Here is an 18,559-nt window from a genome sequence, read left to right as displayed (position 1 = left end):
GCATAGAGCAAAAATTTTTGATGTCATGAGTGAACCACTGTGGTGTGAAATACAAGATCATTTTTGGAATAGCACATTTCTTGTCCAAGGTAACACCTTTTACCATTGATAAAAAGAGAGAGGTAATTGCAAGGGGTTCAATTATTTTACTGTACTAATAAACATAATACTAAGAACATGAGTTATAGTCTCCTTCACTTTAGTTTTTCTATGCCTTTTGGTAGGTAATTTTTTATGCAGCAGCTAACTTTGTTCCTGCACAGAGGCTGTATAAACTTGTCAAAATGCTGTGATGTCTTCATACTTGACCATCTTGAATATCAGGTTAACCTTCATGCTAGAAGCACGTGAGCTTCTCGATGTTCAGCAGTGTGGTTTTAAAAAAGCATGCTCCACAACCGACCATCTAGTTCGCTTTGAAAATACTGTCAGAGAAGCCTTTGTACACAAACAACACTGTCTTGCTGTCTTTTTCGATTTAGAGAAGGCATATGAAACAACCTAAAGGTTCGAGATTCTTCAGGACCTGGCTGAGCATGGCATCCGTGGCAGGATGTCGAAATGCCTAAAAGACTTTTTTTCTAGCCATTCATTTTATGTACACCCAGGCTCAAGCCTTTCGAGGAATTTCATTCAAGAGAATGGGGTTCCTCTAGGGTGTATTTTAAGCTCAACACTGTTTATTCTAAAGAAGAATTCTTTTTAGCAAAATAATCCTAAGGTCAATTATGTATTCAGTCTATGTAGACAATCTTCAGATAGCTTGCACGTCCTCCAACATAACAACATACAGAAGACAAGTACAGTTAAAAATAAATAAGCAGGCAACATGGACGGACAGGAATGGTTTTTGCTTTTCTCCACAGAAAACAGTGGCCATCCTTTTCTCGCTCAAACGACGCTTATAAACAGATCCCATACTACGCCTGAACGAAACCGAATTACCAATAAAAAATGAACACAAATTTCTTGGCATAACTTTTGACAAAAAATTCACATTCCTGCCTCACATAAACGAGTTGAAAAAGAAAGCTTCCTGATCTCTGAACATTACTTAAAGTGCTTTCACACAAACACTGGTGTTCCGATAAGGCGTGCCTTCTACAAAGTTTATTGCTCTGTCTTACGCTTCTGCTTAGTCTATGTTTGCATAGTGTATGGTTCAGCAAGGCTGTGATATCTGAAACAACTGAACCCAGTACACAATTTAGGTTTACGTCTTTCAGCTGGTGCATATAGGGCGTCACCCACAAAAACCACCACTTGCAGACAGAAGAACGGCACTCACATGCTCATACGTTGTAAAAATCTGTGCAGTGCCAAAACATCTGCTACCCAATAATTACAGAGTGCCCATCTCGAACACTGCTTACCAACAAGCCCGAAACAATCGGGCCACTCCTTCTTCGCTTTCAAGAGAAATGCCAATAATTACACACAATGGACACATTGCCCAATATTGCCCGGAAACCTGATCCACTGCCGCCTTGGTATGGCTTGTGCTCTGTATATGACTTCACATTAACAGAATTTCAGAAAAACAAACGTCACATGAAAATATATTACATGAATATTTGTCACTAAACGATAAATACGGGGAATACACAGCATTTTATGCCGATGGTTCAAAATCAGCACATTATGTTGGAAGTGTCGTACAAAACAATTCGGAAAAGCAGTATGGCTACCTGAGTGTGCATCTGTTTTCACTGCGGAGTGTTATGCAGTCCCTGTGGCTGTAGAAAAAATAATAAATGAGGACATCAAGGACAGTATCATTTGCACTGGTTCTCTGAGCATGCTCATCTCAATCCACCATAGAAGTGCAGTTGCACCAATAATTGGTGACATCATACACAACATAACAAGAGCCATAAGTCAGGGGCACACTATAAAAGTTTGCTGGGTTCCAAGCCACATCGGAATCAGTGGTAATGAAAAAGCTGACGTATGTGCTGCATAAGCTCAAAACAGAAATAAAAAAGGTGAAGTAAATAAAAAGCTACACCTAGTAAAACCCATCACAGCAGAATTGAAGTCATGTTCACATCAAGATCGATTCATTGAAGTCATTTTATGTCATCTTCGCATTGGACACACACACCTTACACATAGTTTTATTCTTGCAAAAGAAGAGACACCAACATGCGAGCTGTGCAGAGAAGTGATTACCATATCCGACATCATAGTCTTTCAATGCTTTTATGGTCATGAAACTTCTCCGTAACTCTAAGGTAGAGCTTCATATGTTGACCGCGCCTTCCAAGAGGCGGCGCTAAGAGTCCTGTGGCGGCGGCGACGCGAGCAAGCGAGCACCTGTATGGGAAGAGGCTACAAACGGAATCGGACGGCAGCGGTGTGGCAGCAACTATTTTCTCTTCTGATTTTTTCTTGATTCGCAAGAAAGCACAGTGCATGTGACACGCAAGCCTGCGATGCCGAATACTTGCTGCGTGACGGGTTGCCACTCCGGCTACTGAGGTACACAGGAAAAGGCCTCGCTGTTCTGTCTACCGAGCGACGCCGAGCAGCTTAAAATTTGGAGGCGGGCAATACCCCGACAGGAAAGCAGAGAAATTAGCTCCGACTCCAAGCATGTCCGTGTCTGCGAGAGGCATTGGGCCCCACGAATTTAATTCAGCCTCACGAGTTTGTGTTCAACGGAAAAGCAGTGTAGCTGCAACACGAGAAGCTGAAACAGGCCCGGTGCCGTGCCAGAGATATTCGAAGGCATACCAGCGTACTTGAGCAAGAATCTGTGACGATGTTGCATTTGAGACAGCTGTACACTTCAATGTGCTTATTGCTTTTAGTTGAAAGGCACTACTTCATGGGGTCAAACCCAACCAAGAATCTTGTGGCGTCCCTGAGTTTGAGGGTGCAGAAATGAAATAAATATTGTTGCGACTGGGTTTCGAACCCGAGGCAGCCCGAACAGATCAGTTTTGGTGGCCACTGCACGAGAGCACTATACTATGGCCGCAGCTGATCTTGCCTTGCATTCAACTGCAACGCACTCTTGCGCTGTGCATTGCACATTGTCGTCTTCATCAACTTTTACCTGCAGAACGAACAGATCAGATCAGCTTAATCTCGATCAGAGCTAGACCTGAGTCTAATATCGTCGCCAGACATGCCGACGACCCAGCAAAGCAGAACTATGAGCCAACCAGGCTAAACGCATGCGTTCGCATGTCTACTTGGCTTAACTACATTAAATGCCTACCGCTTTTTATTTTGTAGATGTGCATGCTTTTTATCATTGCTAATTTTTTTATCTATTGCATAGCCGCTCACTGCTTGTCTTTTATTTTCGTAGCGCAAAGCCAGCACATGAGCAGTGAACAAAAAAATTTAAATTTCTTTGCACTCGCCATCGCCTCTGTCGTCACAGCATGACAAAGTGTAAATAAATGGCTTATGTTGCAAGAGTCTTCAGCAGCTGGCTTTGCCAACTACAAAATTGTCAGCAAAAAAGAAGAAAAAACATTTGAGATAGCATCATCAAACTGCCAGTGCATTCATCATTTGATTGCTCCTGTAGCGCGCATACTAGTTCTTAAATTGCCGCCATAACGTCTTGTTTCCAGCATTAGTGAGGTTCCAGTATTTCTCACAAGGTAAGCACCAGTCGTATAAGCAGTCTTAAGCACTTAGATGAAAGCAAGGACTCGGCCGAGATAGCCACAACCCATAGCCACAACCCATATATATATATATATATATATATATATATATATATATATATATATATATATATATATATATATATATATATACACACACACACACACACACACACTCCTGAAGAAGATCGGTCTTCCGATCGAAACGTCGAGTCGAATAAATATGTTTCCTTTAACAAAGCGTATACTTCGCTATATGTGTATATATATATATACACAGGGTCTGTCCTGAAAGTAATGAGACAAGTCCCGGTGTGGCGTGTGCTTGCGCTAGATCGGGAAACCGCTTTTGGGGGAAGGAGGGGGAACCTTCAGTTTCACAGTGCAAAGACCTCAATTGGCTCCGAGCAGGTAAATCGAGTGGACATGTTCAAACGTGTACCCCTGTTCAGTCGCTGCGTCGAGGAAACCATGGAGTGAACGTTGGAACAGCGCGACGCGGTGAAGCTTTGCAATAAACTGAGTAAATCACCGACCGAGACATTTGACAGCATGTGGTAATGGTGCAATTTCTATATCACAAGGATTCCAATGGAACAAGGCATTTACAAATGGCTGTGAAGACGTTTAGGACCACACAGTCAACGTTGCCGTCTGTAACCGTCATCAACGGGTGCCTGACCGTTGCTCGTCGTGAACATCGTCACGACCGTTTGTAAATGCTTTGTGCCATTAGAACACGCGACCTGGACATCTCATCGTTCCCACATGCTGTCTTGATCATGTTGATTGACTCGGTAGATGACTTACTCAGTTTATTGCAAAGCTTCACCACGTAGCGCTGTTCTAACGTTCGCTCCATGGATTCCTCGACGCAGCGACGAAACATGGGTACACGCTCGAAGACGTCCACTCGCTTCGCCTGCTCGGAGAGAACTAATCTGGTCGCATTATGAAGCTCAAGGCTCCCCCTCCTTCCCCCAAAACCGCTACCCTAATCTAATGCGTGAACGCGTCACGCCGCGACTTGTCTCATTACTTTCAGGACAGACCCTGTATTTATATATATACGCTAGATCTTCCAGGGTGACATTGCACGCAAGTTGCGGTGAAAATGAATGCGCGGGCTCAACTGATGTACAAAAATCACTGTTTTATAAAAAGCAACGAGGGAAAGTAAGCGCGTTAATTGTTGGTTAGGAAACAGCCGCTAGCAAAGTTTACTAGCGGCCGCTGTTGATCGCACAGGGTTTTTAATGTCTCGATGTTGCAACCAAGGATTCAGGGGATAACCAGTATAGTAGTGTCCATGCTAAGCCCAAATAGCGATCCCCAGAAAGCACCAATACCAAACGAATGTGAGCCAGTTGGCCGGAAAACAGGCGCTGCAAACGGCTCGCGCAGCCATTCGTGCCCCCTCTCCGACAGCTGCGCTACTAGTGGTGCTTGCTGTACCTATATGGAACTTTGGCCAGAGTTTCATGACCAGAAAAAACATTGAAGGACTATGCCCACATTTTATGTTCATATACACAGCTTGAGAGACTAAGGAAAAAACATTTCCCACAATTTTTTATGAACACATCCCATTCTATCCTAGATTACTCTTAGGAGAAAATTCACTCTTCAAAATTTTCTGCGTTGTATCGTCCTTAAAGCAAAGCTTCTAATTGTAGTATTTTAAAAGCCTTTCAACTCCCCCCTACCAAAAGTTATAAACTCTTTGCAGTCCATTACAAATGGTCCTTTCAATACAAAGTTAAAAAAACTGAAATATTTATTAAGAAAAAGATGGCTGCAGCATAACTAATTTTAGCTAAATTTGATGATTTCTGTATATCTAAGGATGCTAAACTTGTATGTAGAATGCAGGCACATATACAGCGAATTGAGAAAACATTTCAAAATAGCTCCATCACCTGCTAATACAAGTATTAGAACTGAAGAAATTTTAGGCTGTCTTGCCATTAAGCAGCATTTTCAGCAGGCTCTTGAGCCTCTGGCAGCTTACAATTTGAGCTTCCTTTGATAATTATTTTGGAAAAGGCCGTTTCTGCAAGTACCATGTTGACTATTCATGTAGTTGTGCAAACAGAAATGAAAATTATTGACTTCTTTACACACACTTTCACAGGTAGCACATGATGCATTACAGGGTTAAAGCACACCTGTGAACCTAATCTCTGGCTTCCTTTACGCTGTACAAATGCCTGTGCCTCAAAATATGCTGTGGCATGTTGCATTGTGATAATTCTACATGTGCTGCTAGAAAATGCTTCCTCTGCTTGCTAGGCTATGTGCTACACACTGCTAACAAGGTGTAGCCTAGCTTTCTTATTGAAGCCTCACTGATGTGAAGCTTTCTAGCAAACCCTTTAATTTGTTTCATTTATATGTGTCAATTTGTTCCATGTCTTGTTCTCCTAGTCAGGAAGCATGCTAAAAACCTTTGTTCCTTTTCTTAGTATCCAGTGATATTCTTTGCTGGTGAGGCAACACATCCCCACTTCTACTCCACTGTGCATGGTGCCTATGAGTCTGGCCTCCGTGAAGCTGATCGTCTTGCCGACTTCTACTTGTGAGTGTGTTTAGTGGCTCAGCTTCGCACACAAGACTTTATTTCAATGACAAGCACGCGTAGGCCTATGTCCACCATGCTGTATAACACTGTGCACATTGTCATCATGCCTGGAGGTGGATTAGAAAACTTAAAGGTGCACTGAAGAAGAATCTGAACTCGTATTTTTACCGCCGGAACTCGATCTACACGTTCCGAGCGTTTTTAGAAATTTCGAATTTGCCCTGTCGGCCGAGTTCTCTAATTTAAATCCGATTAAACATCTCAGCTACTGCCTTTTTTTTTTTTTTGAATTCCCCGCAGACGGTGGGAGGAGTCGACCAACCTTTCAACCAGTCCCGTGGCAGCTTGCCGCTCTGCCATCGGTAGAGTGATACGTAGTGATCGGCGAAAGCAAATAGTCCACACGTATTTTTATTTCTTTTGGCCTAATTTGCAGCTATGTAGTCTCAGACTAGATCTATTTATTCACGGAAACCTAACAAACAAAATAAAAGTGAAAGCAAAGCCACCACCCAACTGCCTGAAAGGCACTCTGTGCGTTGGTCGACTCCTCCCACCGTCTGCGAGGAACTTAAAAAAAGGCAGGAGCCAGACGTTAATCCGATTTAAATTAGGAAAATCGGCCACACAGGGCAATAATTCGAAGTTTCTAAGAATGCTCGGAATGTGTAGATCGAGTTCCCGCGGCAAAGAGACGAGTTCAGATTCCTCTTCAGTACACCTTTAAGTCTGCAGCAGAAGCTTGCCTTTAAGTGAATTTCATTGCCGACCTTCTGAAACTCAGTGCCATGTACTAGTTTCAAAGTCAGTGCCCTTGAAGTAGACTGCTCTGCTTTTAATGGCCACCAGCATGAAGCCTATGGCCTCACAAGTTTCGTAACAGCTGAACGCAGGTGCAGTTGTTTCTGAATGCAGTAAACAATGATTTTGTGTTCATTTTATGTACAGTGGAAAACAAGGGTCCTTTGGCAAAATGCTATTCCTTGCTAACTGTAAAAAAAGTCATTGGCTGTCTGCATGATGCACCATTTTTGGTACTTAGCAGTACTTTCATTTATATTTGGCCAGTAAGTTATTTTCAGTCAGATGCATTTGTTTTCATTCAGATATTGGGAAATAATTTTTCTCACAATCCATGCTGTAGAAAGTTTACTATAAAGGTGCAGATGTAGAAAAACAGAGCTGATGCTTGAATCCACTGGCAGTCACCAGTGAGAAAGTTTGCACTGGAAGAGAAAGAGTGTGTGTGTGTGTGTGTGTGTGTGTGGGGGGGGGGGGGGGGGGGGAAGCATGTTATGGTGCAGGTGCAACTACTTGTATTGGGTGTTCTTGCTTGCTGCAGCAAAGCCGGATCAGGCCAAGAGTCATGCTGTGTGCCCGATGAAGAAGAGAGTCTTCTGGTCAAAGCGGATCCCTTCAGTTCTGCAGCATTGAACGCATCTTCTGCTGGCTCAAACCCAAGGATCATCATTGTTGGGGCTGGTGCAGCTGGCTTGTCTGCAGCCTACAAACTTACCCAAAAGGGCTACACCAATTTTGTCATCTTGGAGGCACAGAAGATGGCTGGAGGAAGGATACAGTCTTACTACTATGGCGGTGAGAACTGCAAGCTTCCTTTTGGGGGCACTAAAACTTCATCAACCACCTGGCCAGAAACAAGCCAGTCCATTGTGGTTCCTTTTTAATGAAAAATTTTTTTATGCAGTCTTAAATCAGGACAGGTTTGATCTTAAACATAAGCTAGTGCATGGCTCTTCATTGCTGTGTAGGCAAGCTTTCCAGCAATGCTCCCCTTTCTCCTGTTTCTTTTTTTTTATTCATGCACTGTCATAGCCTTTATAATGACGTACAAAGTTTGGCTTATATGGAGTGTTTTTCGCGCGTGAAAACACACTGCATGTGAAATGCACGCAGCTGTGCCACTGAGCTTGCACTATCGTGGGCACTTCTTGCAGCCACTTTTTACACCCGCGATGGTGCAAGTTCGGCGGTGCGGCCGCGTGTGTATCACGTGCAGCGTGTTTCTGACTGCGAAAAACACTCCATGCAGGCCAGGCTTTGTTTTCTATGACGCATGCTTGAAGTAAAGCCACCACAATTTTTTTTTCACTTGAAGTGGACAAGTATTACATCATAACTGGTAGGCAGTGCAAATGGCTTGCTGAACAAAATGCCAAACGGACTTTTGGAGCCATGTGCGAGATTATGTGCTCTGCAACTGTGACAGGTCACAGTTGGTTTTATACGGTTGCAGCCTTTAAAAAAATATTGTTTTACTTCAGCATCGCATGTGTATGGTGCAGAAATTGTTTGAGGCAGTTGTGGCCCTTGAGCACCAGTGAAAGCAATTCTGGAGCCCATAGCAGCACAAATAGAATTGATATGATGACATGAGAATAACCTGTGCAAGTAACTTTCATCATGAATCGGACTTATTTTCCAGGCATAGTTGAAACCGATTTTAGCAAATTGTTCAGTTTGGCAAGCAAAGTTTCATTCTCTGCCTTGAGTTTAATATATTTATGAGCATGATTATGGAATTAAATTTGACTTCTGCATTCAGTTTTACAAAGCATCCCCATAAAAACAAAAAGGAGAGATATGTGAAAAGGCACCATAGGAATAGCTTCATGGTGATTGGCTGTTCAAAAAGGCAAGAAATTCTGAGCATAGCAGAAGCTGCTCCAGATTTTGTCACATTTAATATAAGTATTCATGAAACTTCTTGCATAAGTATGCTGCATAGCTGGGCTGGCATGTCAATGCTGTCCAGTCACGTTTGCCAGTGAGACGATAGCAGTCATGACATGGAAAGATAATGCCATGGACCATGTACAAACTGGAAGTACAGGGTCAATCACACTTAGCGTGAACACGGCTCCGCGTGGCACCGCGCTCCGCGAAGCGCCGCTTGCAGCGCCCGCAGGAAGCGGCGGTGGATTCTCGGGCAGGCGCAGAGCGCGATGGGCGGGGCCACCAGCGCGTCGTCTGCTTCTGCGCGTCGTTTGCGGTCGTGTGGAGTGTCGCCGCGAAGAGCGCTTGCCTGAGGTGCTGACGGGAAATCGTCGACTGTTTCAGACCGATCAAAATGCTCGTTACGCAGCACACACTTTTCCACAATTTGTACTCTTTGCTCCTCTGGAACACAAGACATTACGACGTGGTTCTGTGTTCACAGATTAGCTGCTACTGCATTTAGGGGCTGCAATTTCTGACTGAAAGCTGCCAGTGATAAGTCGATGACTGCCTAAAATTTCTGCAAACTCATCACACAATCTTTCCGCGAGTGCGCCATTCTGCAGCTCATTGCGCTGACTCGGCTGGCCAGCCGCCAGCGGCGCTTGGTCTCGATCAGAGCGATAACCACGACGCCTCTTTCTGCCACATCGAATATTTACCCTTAATAACAACGCCTAGCATTTTTTTTGCGTGCAAGCGCACTACATGCAGCCACCGTGGTTTTCGAAGTGATCTAACCTCACCATCAGTGCCGACTCCCGGCCGAGACAGCGCAATGACTTGAAGAATGCGGCACTCCGCGTTGCGTGATCATTTTGCAGATATTTTTTCAGCCATTTGCTTGTCTTCGGTGGCTTCTAGTCTGGAAACTCAGGTCGACTACATTCGCGTGTAACGATCCCTGAAATGCAGTAGTAGAACTCGGAGATAAACATGCCTCATCTGATAATTTCATGCATCGTTCTCGTTCGAAATAAAACAAAGAAGCAATTCGAACTCTTTTTTTTTCTCCTCGCTGTTCCTGAGAGATAGGCGAGGAAGGGAGCGCGGCATGCGGCTGCCATTCACCAGCAATTTCGCATTCCTACAGTATGAAGTCAGGGCCGTGCAACTGCCTTATTACACGCCAAGAGAGTTTTAGTAATGTTGAGCTACCGTTTTAGAGAAGTGTGTGCTGCGTAACGAGCATTTTGATCGGTCTGAAACAGTCGACGATTTCCCGTCAGCACCTCAGGTAAGCGCTCTTCGCGGCGACACTCCACACGACAGCAGACGACGCGCAGAAGCAGACGACGCGCTGGTGGCCCCGCCCATCGCTCTCTCTGCGCCTGCCCGAGAATCCACCGCCGCTTCCTGCGGGCGCTGCAAGCGGCGCTTCGCGGAGCGCGGTGCCACGCGGAGCCGTGTTCACGCTAAGTGTGATTGACCCTGTACATACGAGAAATATTCTTAGTCTTTTTCTGGCATGAAAAGTTTTTCTCTAGTTGCTGGGAAAAGCTTCGAGAGTTTGATGAGGTCCTGCCAGGTGTCAGCTTGGTTGCTACATGAGCACCAATTCCAGGGCAGACAAAGCCACAGCAAATTCTTCATGGTAAGTAATATTGTAACGGTCATTGCAGCCAAGGTGATGATTGCGGGCACTCCTTTAATACCACGGTGAAGCCTAGCCGGATGGAGGTTGAGGTTGAACCCCTGAGGTGGTTTGGTGGCACCCAGAAGACAGGTAGAGATGCCATAACTCTCCTTTTAACCCTTTACAAGGCACAAGCTCTGTGCACGTTTCACATACGTGCAAATGGTAAAATGGCACTCAGGATGTCTCTGTGAACTGTTTCAAGCTGTTTCCGCCACTAGTTCTGTAGAAGATAGAGGTACACAGTTGCACCAGTGACTTTGTAAAAATGCCTTGAATTTGGTGCATAGCTGTACTGCCGTCTTTTGGACATATCAGACAACTTCTGTTGGAATCGAAAATTGCTTCAAGAAGTATTATGAGGCAGTTGACTACTAGGAAAAGCTCAAAAGCTCTACAATTTTTCAAAATGTTTTTATTTCCCACCAAGATGGGTCTCGTGGAACTGTGTACCCGCGCTTGTAAAAACATACAGAACACCACGGAGGCCTATTAGCAAAAGTAAAAGATGCACTTAATGATTTGTTTGATTGTTCAGTAGTATTCAGCATGTAAAAATATTGTTCGTAAGTGCATCGTTTTCAGTTTTCCCGCACTTGAAGCAAGTGGGACACGCGTCCCACTGTTGTATAAAGGGTTAATGTCCAAGACATGCTTTTAATGACACTGCTGTCTGACCACATTCAAGGAAAAATAGCGTAGTTAAGAACTAGTTAGAAGCAAATACTATTTTATTCTTTTGTTGTATTGTGTTTATGAACACAGTGTGCCAGCACTTTATGAATAAATTTGTTATCCCCAAAAGATTTCATAAAATAGGGTTTCAGCTGTATGAAGAAAAGAATTAATCCGTGATATTGCATCAATCTGTTTTGCTAGTCCGCATAAGTATTGTGCTGCTACATTATAGCCCAGAGCACTTAAGCAGTTGCTGTTGAAATACGCAATTCATTTAACTGCTATGATTCAGTTCATATGATAAATTTGAATAAGCATACTACATACTCCATACTACATACTACATACTCTGTTTTTCCGTATCTTTCCTTTCTAATAGCAATAACACTAGATTCTCTGAACAAAATAATATGCTTCTACCAAAAGTGAACACAAATTATGGAAAACAAACTGCTTTTTTCTCCGCCATCAAAACCTGGAATTCATTACCACTAGCAATCAAATCCGCACGTTCGCAGCCCGCTTTCTACACTTTACTAAAAAAACATCTCCTATCAACCCATTCAGCTTCATGCCATGCTTAAGGTTGCCTTCATCTTATTTTATGTTCCCCACTCTGACAGCAAACGGTCATATTGTTAATCTTCTGGAACCTCTTTTTTTTTTTTTTTTTTCTTTCTCCGCCTGTGTATTATATCTGCATTTATTCAATGCCCATTGTTATCTGATGTCTTTTTGTGTTCTTTCTATTGCTCTTATGTTTTGCTATTTTATGCCTTTTTTGTTAAATTATGCCCGCTAACTATTGTATAACTTATTCATTGCCGCAAATTACACTAATAGGTTTTAACTTGATTGTATACTTTTATAGCTCCTCTGCCAAACTTATGCACTTTCCTCATGTATTCCTGATGGGAGGTCCCCCAGACAGTTTTCACTTTGGGACCTCCTACTGTACTAACTTTTTTATGAAACTTACAACTCATTTGTATTTCGTTTTAATAAACCTTCAAACCTTCAAGGTCAGTCTGGTCTTATTGGACAAGCCAAAAAAGTGTAAGCAGATCATAGAATGTCTCAAGAATTCTAGATGTCTAAAAACCTTCATTCAAGAGCCACTGCATTCAAAATTGCGCAAAAGTGCAGTGCATACTTTTGTTTTCTTTTTTGCATGATTTGTTTGCTCACATGCATGTTTTTTAATGTGCAGAAAGTACCAAACATTGACTGTGGACTAAATATGTGCCCCCCCTTTGGTTGGCCTAGGGACATAACTTGTTGCATGACACTCATGCTCATTTTTGTTATTCTTTGCCCTTTCCTACATGCAGACAACAGAGTCCTGGAATTGGGTGCCCAGTGGGTGCATGGTGAAGAAGGCAATCCTCTCTATGGCTACGCATTGTCAAATGACTTGCTGGCTGACCCACGGCGGTACCATTCCCTTGAAGGTCGTGGCTTCTTTTGTACTGACCAAGGCACTCGGTTGCCACAGGATTTGGTAGATGAAGTCATCACTGTGCTCAACCAAATCAAAGAGGAGCTGGGGGGTCGGCGACCTCGGCTTGAAGGAAACCAGGAAGTGTTTGAGGTCAATGATCTGCCCATATCAGTCGGGGAGTATTTGCGCTCACGTTTTCTTGAGCATCTTGAGCAGCAGAGTAACACGGCTGACATGGTCAAGATCAAGTGGGCCATATATGACTGGTACTGGCGTTTTGAGGTCATTGACAACTCTTGCTACAGTCTGGACGAGCTCTCCTTCAAAAGTTACGAAGAGTTTGAGGAGTGTCCTGGAGTTTGGAACATCAACTTGAGACACGGCTTTTCCAGCGTGATAAACAGTCTACTAGAGCACATTCCGGAAGCCAACATTCGATATAACAAGGCTGTTAAGCGAATCTACTGGGACAATAGTGCAATCCCTGCACACACTAAAATGCCTCGTTCCTCTATCAGCAACTCACAGGAGACCATCTGGGAAAGCATTCCATTCGTTGAGTGTGAAGATGGCGAGATTATGTCCTGTAGGCACCTGCTTTTAACCATGTCCGCAGGCTACCTCAAACGTCACCTGGATGACATGTTCCACCCAGAGCTTCCAAAGGAGAAATGTCAAGCATTGCGTGGCATTGGCTTTGGCACCATAAACAAAATATTTCTTATTTTTGAGCAGCCCTTTTGGGACCCTGGCACAGAAGGCTTTCAGCTAATCTGGCTTGATGACGAGTCTGAGGATATGACCAAGCCAGACTGGTGGGTCCGGGGGATATCAGGATTTGATCTTGTGTATGAAAATCCCAATGTTCTTGTTGGTTGGATTGGTGGCAAAGCAGCAGAGCACATGGAGTTGCTCGATGACTCTGAAGTTCTTGATGCCTGTGTCAGCGTTCTGTCCAAGTTCCTCAACAGAGAAATACCTGCACCTGTGTCCATAGTCAGGTGAGTTCTGCTTCTGGCATGGCATCAGTATTGCCAGGCATGTCAGCCTGTTGCTACATTTCTTCTTATCAGCCGCCGCAGTGGCTCATTGGTCATGGCACTCGGCTGCTGACCCGAAGGATGCGGGTTTGATCCAGGTCCGTGTAGGGTCATTTCACATGAAACATCCCAGACCCCAAAAGCGACCACTGCCAATTCTTTTGAAAAACACTGGGCTAGTTGGAGATTGTATGAATGGAGTCTCAAGGAAGTATTTTACTTAAAAAAAAAAAAATGCTCGTGAGCGCTCTTTGAAGTTTCCGTGAAAAAGCAAAAATTGGTCAGAGTCAAAGATTTTAAAATCAAATGTGGAACAGGCTACAGTGACTTTTAGCATATTTCATTTGCATTGTTCTTTCATGTGACTTGAAGCCATGCAAGAATTTTCCACACTTTCTTGGTTCAGTAGAAATGCAAGAAATATAGCATTTTAACAACTTTTTTACATAAACGTCTTTAATGTCTCAACCACAGTAATTTTTTTCTACTTTCACCTGTTGCTGTAGTTTATGCTACAAATAATTTAAAGCTGTTAAATAGAGTACTTTCATTACTTACAAATTACTTCCAAAGTTTGTAAAAAGTGACGTTTTACTGAGATTTAGACATAAATTAATGATCAGGGTCCTTCAGATAAAAATGTGTGAGATAGCTCATAATACACAACTTCGTCTCTTGTAATCTAGAAATTCTAATTCGAGTAAATTTTGTTTGAAGCAAGAAAAAAATTTTTGAAGTCTGCAGTCAGCCTCCTTGGTAGATGCTGCTGAACTGTGTCTTCACTGCAGAACACGTACATGCCTGCACTGCTTACGATTTATTTATACCTACGTCAAGCAGCACAGCACATATTCGCTTGGCAGAGAGCCACAGTACATATTAATGCCAGAAAAAAAAGGTGGCGGCACATACTATTGCACTCATAATAGTTTGAAACGCACCTGATGGGATCTGAGGTTTCTGCTTTATAGTAAATCAGTGTCCTATGTCAAAGAGTACCCGACTTGCATAAACATTCAGTGTATTTTGCCACTTGTATTAACAGCTAACTCCAAATATTTCTAGCATCATTGGGCTCGCACTGCTTCAAGAACTGAGCTATCATATATTGTGCGTTGCAGTTCATGTTGAGCACGATCGTATGTGTTCTGCAGTGAAGACGCAGTTTGGCAGTACCCACCGGTGAGGCTGGTTCTGGACTTCAAGTAAATTTTGTTTGAGGCAGAAAAAAAAAAATTTGAATTAAAATTTCTATATTACAAGCAACAAAGTATTATGAGTCAGCTCTCATTTTTATCTTTAATTTAGGCCTGAATCTCAGTAAAAAGTCACTTTTTGTGAACTTTGTAAGTAATTTTCTTAAATAGTACTCTATTTAACAATTTTAAATTACTTTTAGCATAAACTACAGCAACAGGTGAAAGGAAAAAAAATTATTGTGGCTGAGATGTTAAAGACGTTTATGTAAAAATTGCTAGAACATCACATTTTCTCTTTTACTGAACCAAGAAAACAGAAAATTCTTGTATGGCTTCATTAATAAAGTCAGGTGAAAGAACAATACAAGTGAAATATTCTGAAGATTTGTCATTGTAGCGTGTTTCTCATTTGGTTTTAAAATTTTTAACTCCAATCAACTTTTGCTTCTTCGCAGAAATTTCAAAAAGCGCTTACATGAGCAATTTTTTTTTTTTTGAAAAAAAAACTGAAATGCCATTTAGACAATCGCCAACTAGCCCAATTTTTTTTTTTTTCAAAACAATTGGCATTGGTCGCACTTGCGGTCCGGGACATTTCGTATGGAATGACCCTGTACTGTGCAATGTCACTGCACGTTAAAGAACCCCGGGTGGTCGAAATTTCCGGAGCCCTCCACTACGGCGTCTCTCATAGCCTCAGTCGCTTTGGGACGTTAAACCCCATAAAACCAAACCATTTCTTCCTAATCTGGTTGCAGGTCATATTGGTTCACCAACCCCTACATTGTTGGAAGCTACAGTAACAAACAGCTGCCGTATGACACATCGGATGCCCTCCTTGAGACCTTCTATGAACCACTTGTGGCAGACGCTCCACTGCACAGAGTAACCAAAGTAGAGGTACTAAAACACCGAATTTTTGTTGTGACCTTGCTTTCTGAAATGTATCTGCTTATTTGCAGTGGCCACTTGTTCTTTTTGCTGGAGAAGCTACTGATAAGGATTTCTACTCGACTGTCCATGGAGCTATGAGGTCAGGATTCAGAGAAGCGGACCGTTTGATTAATTTCTGGAGGTGCGTTGCCTTGTAGTGTTCTGCCTGTCTAGAGTATCTGTTTACAATGCGACAAAGATCATGCTTGGGTGTTGTAGGAGCATGAGGTACTGGTGAAACAATGGTTTTAGGAGAAAAAGGCTCTACCCTCACATTTTGTTGGTTACACAGACTTGATTGCTTTGTTGCTGCCACAGTATGGCTGTCATTTGTCAACACTGCCTCCTAAGCCAACACATTTGAAGACGAATTATATATGTATATATATATGTATATATATATAGCAGATGAGGAAAGGGGAATGAGGGGCTCGTTATAAATATGAGAGAAGCCAACAGCCACAGAAACCAAGGGGCACAGGGGAATTTTAATTCATTTATTTATTTTGTGGTGTTGATCAATTTATATTACTGAATATGTTATCGCTTAAAGCTAATTGATTAGAAAAGCAGAAGAAAAAACAACCATGTGCCGCCGGTGGGATCCGAACCCACGACCTCAGAATTACGCGTCCGGTGCTCTACCACTGAGCTACAGTGATGGCTGTCAAACCTTCTGCTTTCGCGGGTATTTATGTTTACAAATAACCTAACCTTGGGAGTGTTCACCAGTGCCACCCACGTTCTTTAAGCGGCAGATGTAGCACGTCCTGAGTTACCGCTGATGTGACGTAGAACGTCATCGAACGGCGAGGGTGGAAGCTGTGTGAGAACCCTCTTATGCTTCCTAAGGAATCAAGGCTGCCAGAACCGAGGCCCTCGTTAAGCAATTAAACAGACGAGGAAAGGGGAATGAGGGGCTCGTTATAAATATGAGAGAAGCCAACAGCCACAGAAACCAAGGGGCACAGGGGATTTTTAATTAATTTATTTATTTTGTGGTGTTGATTTATTTATATTACTGAATATGTTATCGCTTAAAGCTAATTGATTAGAGCATAAGAGGGTTCTCACACAGCTTCCACCCTCGCCGTTCGATGACGTTCTATGTCACATCAGCGGTAACTCAGGACGTGCTACATCCGCCGCTTATGAACGTGGGTGGTGCTGGTGAATACTCCCAAGGTTAGGTTATTTGTAAACATAAATACCCCCGAAAGCAGAAGGTTTGACAGCCGTCGCCAAAGCTCAGAGGTAGAGAACCGGACGCGTAATTCGGAGGTCGTGGGTTCGGATCCCACCAGCGGCATGTGGTTGTTTTTTCTTCTGCTTTTCTAATCAATTAGCTTTAAGCGATAACGTATTCAGTAATATTAGAAATTAATCAACACCACAAAATAAATAAATTAAAAAATCCCCTGTGCCCCTTGGTTTCTGTGGCTTTTGGCTTCTCTCATATATATATATATATATATATATATATATATATATATATATATATATATATATATTTATTTTTCACGTACCATTTGGAATACAAGCACATTTGTTATGTTGCCATATATAACCACTTTTTTGTGCAAGTTTTTTTGAGCCCCGAAACTTTAACAAAGATGGTTGGGCATTTGATGTGGTGTATTCAAAGTTTTGCTGGAGATTTGAACATGTGCTACAAAGGCATTAAGCACTTTTATAGCCATTTTGTGCCACTCCGCTTGATATGACGATCCTGAACCTGGTATTTTTTTTTAGTATGTTTCCTCACACTTACTTTTCCCTTGGAAGTTTATTTCGACAAATGCAGCGTGCTTGCAGTTCCGACGCCACAGGACCAACAGTGGCATCACCAGTGCCAGTGGCGACCATGACCATGTGTACTACACACCGTGCTTGTTCTTTGAAATGTCCAAACTTGTCCGGGGGCTTTTCAAGAGGCGCATTTTTTTTTAATGAAGTGCTTGGATTTTCCAAAGTCAAGGAGCCACTGTTATGAAACGTGAATTACAAGATTGGTGCCTTCCAAAGCTTTCATATTTTGCTAAGTTTTGTAACAAGGCAGATCTTTGCTTGCAAAAATTCAGTGTAGCTTTGGCCAATTTTGCGCAGCAAGCATATACAAACTCTCATATCTCGTCATGTCGTGGAATAGGCTCAGTGTATTTGCCACTGCATATCTCAAAATGAAATTATCTCGAAATCTTGCCAGCAAGAACTCAAAAGGAGGGCCTTTAGCGAGTGACCCTAAAGTCTCTGCCACATACCAACGTGCATCCGCGCATCCACATCACTGGCATACATTCTGTGCCACACTGTACTTCACGCGACTGGGGCTCCAATGGCCTCCGCTGCAGACTTCAGCGACACATGGCGAGGACAGCTGGGGTCAATTTCCCAGGAGCACTGTCCCCCAGTCTTTTTCACTCCACGAGTAGTGGCGTTGTTTGAGCCGCAGCAGCAGCTGCTGCCACCGTTGGTTGTGTTATCAGCACGATCTTCATCGTCTGCAGTGTTTGTTTACCGCTGTGCTAAATGGGACTCTTCACAGTAGTGGTGTTTGCACTGCAAAATAAAGCTCGATGGAAAGCTTGCAGTTTTACAACGTATGACTAATACAATGAAAATTTCAGTACAATACCGTTTTATCATGAAATTTTCCACGGTTTGTACCACTTCAGAGTTGACGAGAGTA

At 42.9% G+C, this 18,559-nt stretch overlaps 1 protein-coding gene across 2 annotated transcripts in view; it reads left to right on the top strand.

The window, feature by feature from the left end:
- Positions 1–18,559, top strand: part of LOC149349620 (uncharacterized) — a 29,280-nt gene that overhangs the window by 9,572 nt on the left and 1,149 nt on the right. For both annotated transcript variants that reach the window (XM_089578649.1, XM_089578648.1), the window contains exons 5-9: positions 6,092–6,204; positions 7,550–7,803; positions 12,589–13,699; positions 15,696–15,837; positions 15,900–16,012. In XM_089578649.1, the coding sequence (XP_089434775.1) occupies positions 6,092–6,204; positions 7,550–7,803; positions 12,589–13,699; positions 15,696–15,837; positions 15,900–16,012 (1,733 nt within the window). The remainder of the gene's footprint in view (positions 1–6,091; positions 6,205–7,549; positions 7,804–12,588; positions 13,700–15,695; positions 15,838–15,899; positions 16,013–18,559) is intronic.

This window comes from Amblyomma mixtum, chromosome 3 (assembly GCF_055824585.1).
Source record: "Amblyomma mixtum isolate Tamu chromosome 3, ASM5582458v1, whole genome shotgun sequence".
Classification (NCBI taxonomy): Eukaryota; Metazoa; Arthropoda; class Arachnida; order Ixodida; family Ixodidae; genus Amblyomma; species Amblyomma mixtum.
This window is presented reverse-complemented; position numbering and strand designations above follow the sequence as displayed.